Source organism: Apium graveolens, chromosome 5, assembly GCF_009905375.1.
Source record: "Apium graveolens cultivar Ventura chromosome 5, ASM990537v1, whole genome shotgun sequence".
NCBI lineage: Eukaryota > Viridiplantae > Streptophyta > Magnoliopsida > Apiales > Apiaceae > Apium > Apium graveolens.
In genome coordinates, this window is record NC_133651.1 from 247,167,498 (window position 1) to 247,181,158 (window position 13,661).

The following is a 13,661-nucleotide window of genomic DNA, read 5'->3' on the forward strand; positions in this document are numbered from 1 at the left end:
TCTTATCTTCCTCAAAATCCAGAATAACAAAATCAGCAGGAAAGAAGAGCTTATCCACCTTGACGAGCACATCCTCAACTATGCCCCTTGGGTAAGTAATGGAACGGTCAGCCAATTGTAGCGACATGTATGTGGGTTTTGGATCAGGCAGATCCAGCTTTTTAAAGATCGACAAGGGCATCAGATTAATGCTTGCTCCCAAATCACAAAGGCACTTGTCAAAAGTTAGATTGCCAATGGTGCAAGGAATGGTGAAGCTTCCTGGATCTTTCAGTTTTGGTGGTAACTTTTGCTGCAGAACAGCGCTGCATTCTTCCGTGAGAGCAACGGTTTCAAGGTCATCCGGTTTCACCTTCCTTGAAAGAATAGTCTTCATAAACTTCGCATAACTAGGCATTTGTTCCAGAGCCTCAGCGAAAGGTATATTGATGTGAAGTTTCTTGAACACCTCCAGAAACTTCCCGAACTGTCTATCCAGCTTTTGTTGCTGCAATCTCTTAGGAAAAGGTGGTGGAGGATAGAGCTGTTTCTCCCCTGTATTAGCCTCAGGCAGAGTGTGTTCAACAGTAGTCTTCCTTGGTTCCGCCGCTTTCTCCTTTTGCTTAGATTCTTCATCTCTAACTTCAGCTTCGACTTCTTTTGCCTTTTCAGCATCAGCTACTTTTCCAGACCTTAAGGTAATAGCCTTGACTTGCTCTTTAGCTTCCTTCCTGCCTGGTACTTCCGTGTCACTGGGAAGAGTGCCAGGTTGACGATTGAGCACTGCATTGGCTAATTGACCGATTTGATTTTCCAAGGTCTTGATAGAAACCGCCTGACTCTTGTACAACAGCTTAAGTTCCTCAAAATCAGCACTAGTAGGTGCAGCTGCACTTCCCTGTTGAGGATATGATTACCTTGTAGCATACTGCTGTGGTTGCTGGAATCCAGGTGGGTTAAACTGTTTACTTACTCCTTGCTGATATGTTGGCTGAATAGCATTTTGAATATTTCCCCAGCTGAAATTTGGATGAATTCTGTTGTTAGGATGATAGGTCGCTGGCACAGGCTGCTGTTGTCGCTGATAATTATTCACATACTGAACAGATTCGTTGACAAGAGAACACTGATCCGTAGCATGAGAACCTGCACAAAGCTCACAAACCATAGCTATTTGATTAACTCCATACGTAGCCAAAAAATCAACCTTCATTGATAGCGCTTGGAGCTGGGCTGCAATAGCGGTGGCTGCATCAACTTCCAGAATACCTGCTACCTTGCCTGATGTCATCCTCTGAGTTGGGTTTTGATGCTCATTTGCAGCCATTGTCTCGATAAGATTATACGCCTCAGTATAGCTTTTAGCCCATAAGGCGCCTCCAGCTGCTGCATCGAGCATGGGCCAAGATTGGGCCCCCAAACCATTATAAAAACCAGTGATTACCATCCAATCCGGCATTCCATGATGTGGACATTTTCTCAACATTTCCTTGTAGCGTTCCCAAGCCTCGCACATAGATTCTGTAGGTTGCTGCGCAAACTGAGTAAGAGCACTCCTCATAGCAGCAGTCTTTGCCATTGGATAAAACTTCACCAGAAACTTTTGCGCAAGATCTTGCCACGTAGTGATGGACCCGGCTGGTTCAGAATGTAACCAGTCTTTAGCCTTATCCCTCAGTGAGAATGGGAAAAGCCTCAACTTGATAGCCTCATCAGTCACGCCATTATACTTAAAAGTGCTGCAGATCTCGACAAAATTCCTTATGTGCATGTTGGGGTCTTCAGTTGCCGCTCCTCCAAAAGAAACAGAATTCTGCACCATCTGAATAGTGCCCGGCTTGATCTCAAAGGTGTTAGCTTGAATAGCCGGATGAAGGATGCTTGACTGAATGTCATCAATTTTAGGCCGAGAAAAATCCATAAGAGCTGGATCAGCTTGAACAATACGATCTCCCATGTTTACTGGTTCTTTCTGCTCAGTTCCTGAATCCGAATCCTCAAAATCTAACTTCTCCGGTGTATCAAGAACTTCGTCCTTCTCTTCAGCTGTATCTAAGGTCCTCTTGCGAGCACGAGAACGAGTTTGCATAAACGTTTGCTAAAGTACCTGAAACACAACCGAAAAGAGTAATTAACTACTATGTCCTAATCACTGAGTCCTAATGACCAATGATGGTAAGTACATAAACTAAACAAATATGCCGAGTCCCCGGCAGCGGCGCCAAAAATTTGTTAGGGCGAAATCATGCACTAATATTCACGCAAGTATACGCGTTCGCAAGTAATATAGAATACTTTCTAGTTCGTTCCCTCAGAGACTCAGACTAATTTATTGTCTAATTTAACTCACTCACCAATGTATGACTACTTCTCAATGTTAAGATAATAACACTTAAAATTGTTGATTAAATTTTAACTATAATTAACTACTTAATTAACCACTTAACTAACACTTTAATTTATCAATAATAAAACACTCATGAGATCACAACTTCATTATTACTTACTTCTATAGCCATAGTTATTACCTTTAGCATGTGACAATGATGATATTAATCGAATAACACGAAACTGATAAAAGCCAACTTTCATTGTACTAATACCATTCTACCAAACATCCACAATTAAGATAGAAGTTGAATAGTCATCAATTATGTTGAGTTCCTATATGTCTACAGAAATTGACAACACAACGATTTAAGCACAAGTTATCCCTTTTTGATTACATAGGGCAAATAAAACTGTTAGAGTTACCCACTAATCATGCACAACGTACATGAACCTATGCTAGCATGGCAAGTTCTAAATCTCAAGATCCACCGTCGCTTCACAAGAGATTAACACCCTATCTTATATGTTCGCGACACACATAAGACGAATACGCACAACCAATACTAGATATCATACAATCATCACATACTAAAGTATTAAACAATTAACTAAAGAATTCCATAATAAATCCGTTGCAACCCCATGATCACAATTAGCCCATAATAGAACTTATCGCCATCATGGGTTCATATGAAATCATGATAAACAAACACAAGAAAATAATAACTAAACTGATTATATTAAAACAGAGTACGTCACAAGAGTAAATAAGTCAAGGCAAGAAAACTAGCATCCAACGTTACAACGAAACAAGAATCACAAGAATATATGCTTCTTCTTCGTTGCTGTGTGCTAAATCGGTCTTCTTCCTTATCTCCTTCGCTTCTTGCAAAACACAATCTAAAACATAATCTCCTCTTAATACTCTGTGAAAAACGTCTCAAATCTACCTATATAATAGTCCCATAAAACTCAGATTACATAGAAGTTGGAAGCCAAACAGAAGTAGAAGTCTAAAATAATATATCTTTTTCCCCGACCCTGCGCGACCGCTCAGCATTTCTGCGCGGGCGCGCAAGGCTGCTGCGCGGCCGCTCAGCATTGCTGCGCGGGCGCGCAGGACCCTTCTGGAAAAATTCCATGTTTGCTCCGTTTCTTCGCCGTAATCTGCCCGTTCTTTTCCTCTCGCAATGGTGAACACATGCCAAGGCTTATTCTTGATGATTCCTCCTCCGAAATGCAACTAATACCCTGAAATGCATAAACACTAGAAAAACGCATCAAATACACAAAATACTTGATTTCAAGACACCAATTTAAGCCATTTTAAGACGTTCTAAGTGGTATAAAATGCCACTTATCAATGCACAATTAAACAGTACTCCAATCTTAATAACCTGAACATCAGATAGTTGATTGTTGTTCGACGGTTCAATTCAAATGTGGTTTCAAATTTGGCATTTCGTGAAAAAGTAGTGTATGGAAATGGATTGTTATTCGAAGATAGTTGCTTGATTTGGTTGTGTTTATCGATTGATTTGAAGTAGTGTGTGAAAGTAATACGATTTGGTTGTCATTTGGGTGAGAATAGCCCATGGTCTTCGGGATCTCATCTTTCAACATCTTTGTGTGTCTACATCTCTCTGTATACGTATGTAATTTAGGTTATGTATTATAAAAATATTTAAAAATATTACTTTTTCGAGATTGAACAAGCCGAACTCGAGCCAGACAAGTTCGAGTCGAACTCGAGCCAAACACACTAAAACTTGACTCGAGCTTATTTTGTTTAACGAACACATTTTTGTGTTCAAACTCGAGATCAAGCTCGATTCTCGAGCTCGAGCTCGATTTTACAAACGAGCCGAGCTGAACGAGTTTTTAACGAGCAGAACCCGAACTTGTTCGCGAATAGTTCGGTTTGTGAACAACTCTACTAGGATACAGTGGCTCAATACCAAAAGGGACAATGTAGACTAGGGCTGAGCAAAAAATTGAAATCAAAGTGAAATCAGTAAAAATCGATAAAAATTGAGCTGAAATCGAAACCAAAAAATTTAAAATAGAACCGAATTTATGGGTTAAGTTTCAATTATTGGTTAAAAGTGCACCGAACCAATTATTTAAATAATTAAATAAATATATATTTTATCTGAATCTGAAAAAAATTCATATAAAGTTATATGATATTTTATCAGGTAGAATGATTCTATTTGCTTTAAAGGGAAGTATTTAAAGGGAAGTAGTCAAATTAGGCCATAAAGACTTCAAATTATATTCTATTAAAATAATTAGATTATTGATGCAGTAATTAATTAATAATTAATTAATGATAAACATTTTTAGTAACTAAGCCTTATATCCGGTCCTTAAAAAAAGCTTTATAGTGGATAAATAAAAACAATTTAGTTATAAAAGATGCATTAAAGACATCAAGCATCAAGCCGTAAAAAGGTTTTTCAAATATAATGTAATGAAACCTGCATTACTGTGTAGATTTTATGTAATCACCAGATTGCAATTTGAGTTAACCGTAGGCTTTATTTTCAAACTTTTGTTTTTTATATGATTTTCATTTTTATATTTATCAATTTTATAATTAAAATTAAACTAATTATAGTTGAATTAATATTTTTCAAATTAAAACTGAATCCAAATTGATAATTCCGATTTTTAATATTAAAAATAAAAAATATATAATTACAATTTCATTTTATTCGGAATTCAACTAGGAATTCAACTAGAACAGGCATACTCTTCCCTTGTGTATGTTTGAGAAATTTTTAAAATAAGTAGCTTATAATTTAAAATATATAAATGACTTATAAGTGATAAGTAGATGAAAAATTATAAATTATATAAATATTTGGATAATTTACTCATATATCAGAAATTTTTATTTAAATGAACTAAAATAAATAATTTTAAAATACAATAATCTTAATTCGTGAATTTTAAATTTAAATAACATTTATAAATATATATTTTAAAACTAAAAGTTAAAAAAAATGAAAAATCAAAATAAATTAAAAAAAAATTATATCATTACTAAAATTCAATTTATCAACTTATAAATTATAAATTCAAATTATAATTTAACTCGACAAACAGTTAAAGGAAATAAACCACTTGTTTAACATACCCGAACAGGCCACTTATCTAAACTGCAAAAGGAGACAAAGCCATTGATAAGTCAAAGTCAATGACGAATCAAAAGGATAGGAAAGGATACGAGCATATTATTATTCCTTAATAACCATGATTTTATATAATGCAAGTACTTTTTTTTTTGAAACAATATAATGCAAGTATTTGTGTTTCTTGAATTTTCTAATTGATTACTCCCTCCGTCCTTATATACATTTTGTATATTGACTCCGTACACTATTTATGTTAAATAATTAATTATTAATTTACGTTTAATTTATAAGATTAAATATAGTCATGAATAATCTTGTTGGATTCGTATTTATGAGTATTTTAATATAGTGAAGTTTTTATATTTAATATTATTACAAAATTAAAGATATTAACAATTAAAAGTGTGCATTGACAAACGTGTCCGATACAAATAAGAAACGTTTGTAGTAATGGAGGGAGTAATATTTACGGTAATATTTAAATAGTGTGTCAGTGAAGTATCAATATCAAAAACAATTAAAAACAGAAAAAACAGTTAAATAATGTTTAGTGTTTCAAATTACAAAAGAGGAAACAACTCAAAGACTTGAACACTGATTTGGGGAAGAAGAAGAACAACTTGATAGCTTAAGCAGTACAATACCCAGATCATATTTTTGATCATCCTTCATTTCATGGCTGGGTAAGCACTTTATCTAATACACACATACATGTTTATACTGCAAGTTTTTGTAATTATTATGTACACTGTGTATGTGTATGTATAGATGGTAAAGATCAGATTTTTATGACATAAACTTGATTATACATGTCTGAATTGCTATATTGAGTAATTTGATTGAGTGTTTAAGCCCTTTTTGATGTTTAGTCTACCCTAATTACACTATTTGACTCTTAGACTGCTTGTAAGTGCCTAGTGTTGATACTAAACACATTCTTTTTTCACTGAGCTATAAAAGATAAGATCTTGATGATGCCCTATAATTTTGTTGCCATTGTTAGTATTTTGGCACTGATGTCAAGTCTCGCTGTTGTAGATGAGTTTGATATTTTTTTATGGTTTTTATAATTGTGTAGATGATAAAGATCCGATTTTGTGGACAGATATTAAACTTTACATATTGGAATCACTGTCTAGAGATATTTCATATTTGATTCACTGTTTATAACTGATGTTTAGTGCTTGAACGCGTGCTGCTTCCTGTGTTGGCATTTTAAAATGTGGGTTTTTGATTAAGTGTTATTAAAAATTAGTGGAGTCGTATCTGCAAATGTTGGTTGAATTTCTGGTCTTTCCATTAATTTATTATGGTAGATTGTGTGTCTTAAGACTGAAACTTTGATGAGATGAATGCTGCGAAAAAATTAAAAACAGATTCTTCATTGCATTGAGCTTATAAAGCCGGGATCTTGATGACACTTTTATCCGGTTGCTATTGTCTCGTTTAATCCCCATTACCGCATTAGTGCCACGAAAGCATATTTGCGCTATTGTAGACTTGTAATGGTTTATACAGTGTGCTTCTAAATCTTGATTACGCAGACTTGTACCGTTTTTTTATTATATATTTGGTTATCTTAGTGATATTGCAAGTCTGTGTAATGTATATACATATAGATAGTAAAGATCCGTTTTGATGACATATAGGAAGCTAACATATGTATAAACAAATATTGCAACTGTTTACATTTTAGAATGTGTCTTAGAATTGATTTTGACGGTGTGGTTCTGTATCCTAGAATGAAACTTTATTAAACTGAAATCTACAACGACATTCAAAGATATTTTTTGTTGCTTTGAGCTTAAAAAGCTGGGATCTAAATGAATCACGACCAGTTGACCACCTATATCCAGTTGCCAATTGTCTGGGACTTTTCTCTTTTCTGCATCAGTTGTGCCGATTCGGTGTTCCGCTATTGTAGACTTGTTACAGTCTTCTGATTTTAGTGCTGTGCTTGAAAGTATTAATTTCTCAGATTCATCACATTGGAGTTTGCTCTGTGATTTTGTGTACACACCAGTGTCACCAGATATATGGGGTAGTTTATAAAGAAACATGGCTTGAGAGGTCTGTGTATACTTTTTGGATGGGACCAATTGTTTGACCATATTTTCAGATGTAAATGTAGGACATAATATATTTCCAGCGGATTTAGATCCTTAAAAAGACCATTAACGAATATACCGAAAAGCCCCCTCACAAGAGACTCGTACTGAGGTAACAAATGAGATGTTATTAGATTAATTCACTACTAAAGCAAGATAAGTATTTGTAAGTAGTTTAACATACTAGATTTCCTATAACTTGGCAAGACTTTGTATTTTCTTGCTAAGCTAGCATTCCTTTTTCTATAGCATCAAGAATAAAAGCACCCAACTGAGCTACAACTACTAAATACATAATTTGTTTTGGTTTTGGTAGTGGAGAATTGGTACATTTAGTTTCATTCGTATTATGTTTTATTTTGTAATGCAGTGCAAGTAATATTGTTATAAATTCTTTACCCTCTGCAGATCATCGTGGTTGGTGGATGGTCATAGAATTGCCACAAAAATCAAAAGTGCTGCTGGTGCATATGATCTGGAAAGAGTCAGTTGGAAGAGCAATCCTACCAAGCCGTGCCCAAATTGCAAACATATTGTCGACAATAGTGATGTATGAAACTATGAATACTCGTGCATTTTCGTGAATCTAATTTTTGTCAAGAATGTTTATGTTTGTATGAATCTTATCTATCAGACGGTTTGTCCATTTATTTGTTTCACTACACTACACATAGTCTGAAACTAGTACCTAACATATAAAACCATTCTGTAATTAGGGGGCTTCTGGTCGAATCTTTTATTTAGTCAAAATATTGAGTTCTTATTTATCTTTCAAGATTTGCTGGTTACGACTTACACCATATGATCAGTTAGCCTAGAGTTTTGATTATACAACATAGATACCGATGCTGGCTATATTTCCGAGTTATATTGAAAGATTATTGTCATTGTACCCTGAATTTACTGGTTGTGGTAGGTTTTTGTTAGCTTAGAATTCTTTAATCAAACTTTCTGCCTCTGAGTGACGATTAAGGCTACCCTATGTGTTTCCTAAAAGCTTATTTTGAGTGATCCTCTTGGCATTCATTATATGTGTTTCAGAAATTACGGTCTCAAGTGTTAATTTAATCCTTGTATTAAACAAACCCAAAGACTTTGAGTTTAAACTGTATATTTCGTCATGCACCTTCTTTCAGGGTTTTTAAGGTCAATAAACATCCAATTTTATAACGTGCAGGCTCCAGCCCAAGAATTTGACAGTTTGTCATCAAATGTCAATAGTTGAATTATTTTATTTTTTCATATATGTATTATATGTAAAACTTGAAGGGTGGCAATACTGAACCACTTCATTGATTGTCTATAGTAATTTTTAAATTTCTTAAAATAGTAAGTTGGAGTGTTGGACAATCACATATAGAACATAACATTAGGTTGCTGAATATAACATTAGTACCTTTTAATATAATATATATTCAGGTGACAGAGCAGTGGCCAGGATTACCAAGAGGGGTAAAATTCGACCCATCTGATCAAGAAATTTTGGGGCATCTACTTGCCAAAGCTGGTTGTGAGAATTTGAAACCTCATCCTTTTATTAACGAGTTTATCACAACTGTTGAGAATAATGACGGAATCTGCTATACGCATCCTCAAAATTTACCTGGTACTTGCTACAACTAATATCATTACTTTCTTCCATTATCATTTAATTATATTCAGATAATTCTAGTTCTAATTGCAATAGTTCTTAGGCGTTAAGCAAGATGGTAGTGTATCTCACTTCTTCCATAGAGCAATCAAAGCCTATAACACTGGTACTCGGAAACGTCGTAAGATACATGGTGATGATCTTGGAGATGTACGTTGGCATAAGACTGGAAGGACCAAACCCGTTATCTTGGATGGGGTGCAAAAAGGGTGTAAAAAGATCATGGTTCTTTATGTGAATGTGGTTAGGGGTGGTAAAGCAGAGAAAACTAACTGGGTCATGCATCAGTATCACCTAGGTACTGGGGAAGATGAAAAGGAAGGGGATTATGTGATTTCCAAAGTGTTCTATCAGCAACAGCAAGTCAAGCAGAGTGAGAAAAGTGAAGGCCCTTCACCTGACGGAGTTGATAATGCTCTAATCACGGAAGTACATCAGTTATCTCCCAAGTCTGTCACTCCTGAAACATCACGTCCTGAAAGGCGATTTCCTGATTATGACGAGGAAAAAGACTCGACTCTAACTGTTGGTTTTCCTGCTAAGGTATACCGAACTTTCCACTTACTGTCACCGAACCGGGAACACTTAAATTTATTCAAAATTTAGATCTCATCATGGGGAACATTCTATATCTTGCTTGTTATCATTGAGTTTTTTCTGTTTTCGATAACGGGGTGCTGCTTGTACATGGATTACTTGTTATATTTATGTGTGCGAATGGATTACTTGTTATACATTTATGTGTGCGAGGTATTTAGATTTCAGTAATTTTGCATGAAATATTAATTTAGTGGATTCCCTAACTCATCAACATTTGGTGACGGTCATTTAACGTTCTGTGTATCATTAAAAGTAATAATATGAGGTAATCATGCTGACTGGCTTGGATCTTTCTTTGTTATGCAAGCCACACACTTCAATTTCAGTTTCCTGGAGATTCCACTTACCGAGTCATTTACATCATCTTCAATCAATTTATAATATTTTTTGAGGATAAAGTAATAATCTTGTAGATAATATTAAGCCAAGAAAAAATAGAACACATGTCTTCTTCCTGCTCCATATATTTATTTCTTTATATGTTTTACATCTCAGCATTACGAGCTGGAGTGTCATGAAGATGAAGGGTACACTGCATCTGAAAAGCATAATGGTCAAGTTCACATTGCAACTGAGAATAATGATCATCAAATGGGAGTAGAAAATGGGAATAAATATGGAGATACCACACATGGGTGTGATAATGGTTCTCAGTATCTGTTAGATTCCGAAGAACTAGTTGAAGCAATGATTTTACGCGATGAACTTCTTCAGAGCCAGACTTCAAATAAGAATCTCAATGTAAAAGAAGAAATCGACGATAAGAGCAAAACTTCTCTTACAGATAATGAGAATCATGCTGGAGAAGACATGATTGGGTGGGATAGTGAGTCACAATATCTGTTAAATTCCCAACAGATGGTGGAAGCAATGACTTTGTGTGATGAACTTCTTCAGAGCCAATCTCCTGATAGGAATGGAGCTGGTTTTCGAAAATCTGATGGTAAACCTTGTCTTTCTGATTATGCTTACCTAGGACCAGAAAATTTGAAGAGGGATTTGGAGGATTGCCAAGCTTTAGCTCTTGATCCAGCAAATATAGATACAGACTCGGCTCCTGATTTTCGATTGAGCCAGCTTGTAAGTTATGCAATCTCACTGCCTTTTTGTTTTCTACTTGCCGGATTTATTTTTTGCCTTTATTTTTTATAAGTGTAACACTTGTTGCATAAAATTCCAACAGGAGTTTGGATCGCAGGACAGTTTTGGTCTTTGAGGCGGGACCAAGGACTCTTGACCGAATATAACCTCATCTTAAAATGACTTCTATTGTTCGGTACCAGCTTTTGGCACGTCGTCCGCTAATATAATTTTTGGGTAATTGTAAAAAAACAAATCTGATGGTGCAGTTCCCATCTTTGTTAATCTGGTATGTCAGCTTCTTGAGCTAAAATCAAGGATTGTTTCTAAGATGTCTTCGATTGCTAAAACCAGATGTAACTTTTGAAGTAGCAGATAATGTGTTTTGTTGCTCAACTGAATTAAGGACTATGCCAGTCTTTTTATCATGTAATTATGTTTTAATTTTTGAGCTTCAATGTAGATTTCGTTTTATTATCAACTTAATGTAGAACAGAGCAATCTAAGAGTCTGTATTTCGGACTGAAAATTTGTGTTTTTATTATTTTTCCCTCTTGGAGTTGTATGGAAGTTTTAGTCATTATGTGGACTATAGGATGTCAATGATTTGTGTCAATACTCGCTCATCTCTGACCCATCCAGCTCGGATGGGTGAAAGATGTCCAAATTTGGAACAGAAGTGGCTTGAAAGGCCTCCCTCAGTTTCCCCTATGTTTTCCTAAGGGAGGACTACTTTCATGGCGTGTTTTAGATGGCCAAGTTGGGGAGACTTTTAATTATTGGAGTGCAAGATTGTTTATGGAAGCTAAAAAAAGAATTGAACTTTGTTGGCTTGTGGCAATGCGGCCCCTGGTGTGCAGCAGAAATATTTCAGACAAGTGAAAAATCATGAATCTAAGCAGCCTCACAGGTCATTAAGGTTGTCTTGAAAATGGCTGGTCAGGACACTGGTCCTAGTTCTCTTGTTTTTTTAAGGACAAGGTCATGGACTCATGGTATCCATATATAAGTACCGGAAGCATGATTGTTGTAGGGGAGCTGTACTCAAACCCTACTACATTGGTAAACTAGGCCAGGCAGTCCATGAATCTGGGACATGGTGTCTTCTTGGAAAGTAATGCAAGAGTATTGACATGTTAGGTTTGATATGTGATCAATAATTTCCATGCTATCTGAGGACTTAAATATCAGTTTTGTCAAAAAATATATACCCCTCTAAGCATTTTCATATATACAAAAAAACATACGTGAAGACATTATTTTTTTTCGTTTTTTTGTTTTTTTTTTCAAAAATTGATTACATATATACACACAGGAAGTTGAATTCTTGAACTTTCGTAGGGAGGAAAATAGCTTAACCACTGCATCAAATCTTTGTTGACAATATTTTTTGTTTTTTATAAAATTTTGAATTTCACATTGTTAAACAATTAAAAAATGATACCGATAGATATATTTTTAATGTGCGTAATTTTTTATAATTATTACTCCCTCCGTCCCTCCCAATTGTTATCGCTTCTGGAAGAGTTTTCGGCATGCATTTTAAAATGAATAAAAGGTATAGTTTTATAACTTATAAAAAAAATTCTGAATAAAAATAGAAAGTTTAAATTTGTATTCATAAAAATAAAATTTTTTTAAAAAAATTAAAAACTGTACTTTTTCTTCGTCTTAAAATACAGTCAGCCGAAAATGGTATATTTGGAGTGAAGGTGATAATGAATGGAGTCATGAGTCGTGACTTGAGTTGTGTGAAAGAATAATCAAAGTGGGGCCAATGGATGGGCAGGTGGGGGTTGAAGATTAGGAGGTGCACGTGGGAGGAGGAGAAGATAATAATGATACAAGTGTGGTTGCATTGAGATGGGCTGGCCCAGATAGCATCGATTTTCAGTATATTGACCGCTCTATCACGTTATGTGCTTGGGGGATAGTCTAAATATACATTCAATTATTTGTGTAGATGGCCGACAACAGAATATAAGATTATGGATTTTTATGGGCTTTCAGCTTCTTCACACACTGACACATTGGCCCGCATTCATTTGCTACCTCCACAGTCCACAGTACTTTTGATTTTTGTTCGTGCACTCCCTTTCTGACGTGGCTGTGTTCGATTTTCTGAAGGCTAGTAAAACTAGATTGACAAAATCAAGTTGGGTTTTCTCTTATTGTGCAAAATTAAATTAAATTGACCTAGAAACATATAATAAATTTGTAAATAAAAAAATTGTTTTAAGAACTTACTTTTTCAGCTACTTAAAGGAAGTTAAAATCTTTTTATAGCAAGCATTCAAAATATGGCAATTTTCAGTTGTCAATTAAATTGTCATGTAGCACATTTTTATTTTATTTTTTTCATTACAACAACTTTTATAAGTGCATGCAGTGATTGAACTGTTCTACGGTTGCTTGTATAATTGAATGTTAGATATTCGACTCTGTACGTATTAATTAGCATGAATTTTTTTTATAAGTGTAGGAGAAAGAGAAATATGAACCTTTTGATTTGTTCATTAAATATAGTAAGTATTTTATCTGTGTTATCAATAAATTTGTCATTTATTTCATTAAATCTATTTTTAATATAATATTTTGACCTAAAGTAGAACTGTAATTACAATTTTGGAAATCTAGAAGTTGGTGTATATCTGAATTTTATATTTTTGTTTCTAAGAGTTCATGGGGAGAAATTATTAATAGGGTGGTTGATAATGTTTTTCTTTGCTAAATGGGTTGTTAATGTTTTTTTGAAAACCAGTTGATAATCTT

At 34.7% G+C, this 13,661-nt stretch overlaps 1 protein-coding gene and 1 non-coding gene across 2 annotated transcripts; both read left to right on the forward strand.

The window, feature by feature from the left end:
- The first annotated feature begins 1,436 nt into the window (after nt 1-1,436).
- Nucleotides 1,437-1,543, forward strand: LOC141662609 (small nucleolar RNA R71). The gene has a single exon (XR_012550715.1). It is a non-coding gene; the product is annotated as a small nucleolar RNA R71 (small nucleolar RNA).
- A 4,429-nt stretch (nt 1,544-5,972) lies between these two features.
- LOC141725031 (SUPPRESSOR OF GAMMA RESPONSE 1) lies at nt 5,973-11,370 on the forward strand. Its single transcript, XM_074527393.1, has 6 exons — nt 5,973-6,133; nt 7,967-8,108; nt 8,978-9,164; nt 9,253-9,752; nt 10,305-10,889; nt 10,993-11,370. The coding sequence occupies exons 1-6, from the start codon at nt 6,126-6,128 to the stop codon at nt 11,023-11,025; spliced, it is 1,455 nt and encodes a 484-aa protein (XP_074383494.1). The 5' UTR covers nt 5,973-6,125; the 3' UTR covers nt 11,026-11,370.
- Nucleotides 11,371-13,661: the final 2,291 nt, after the last annotated feature.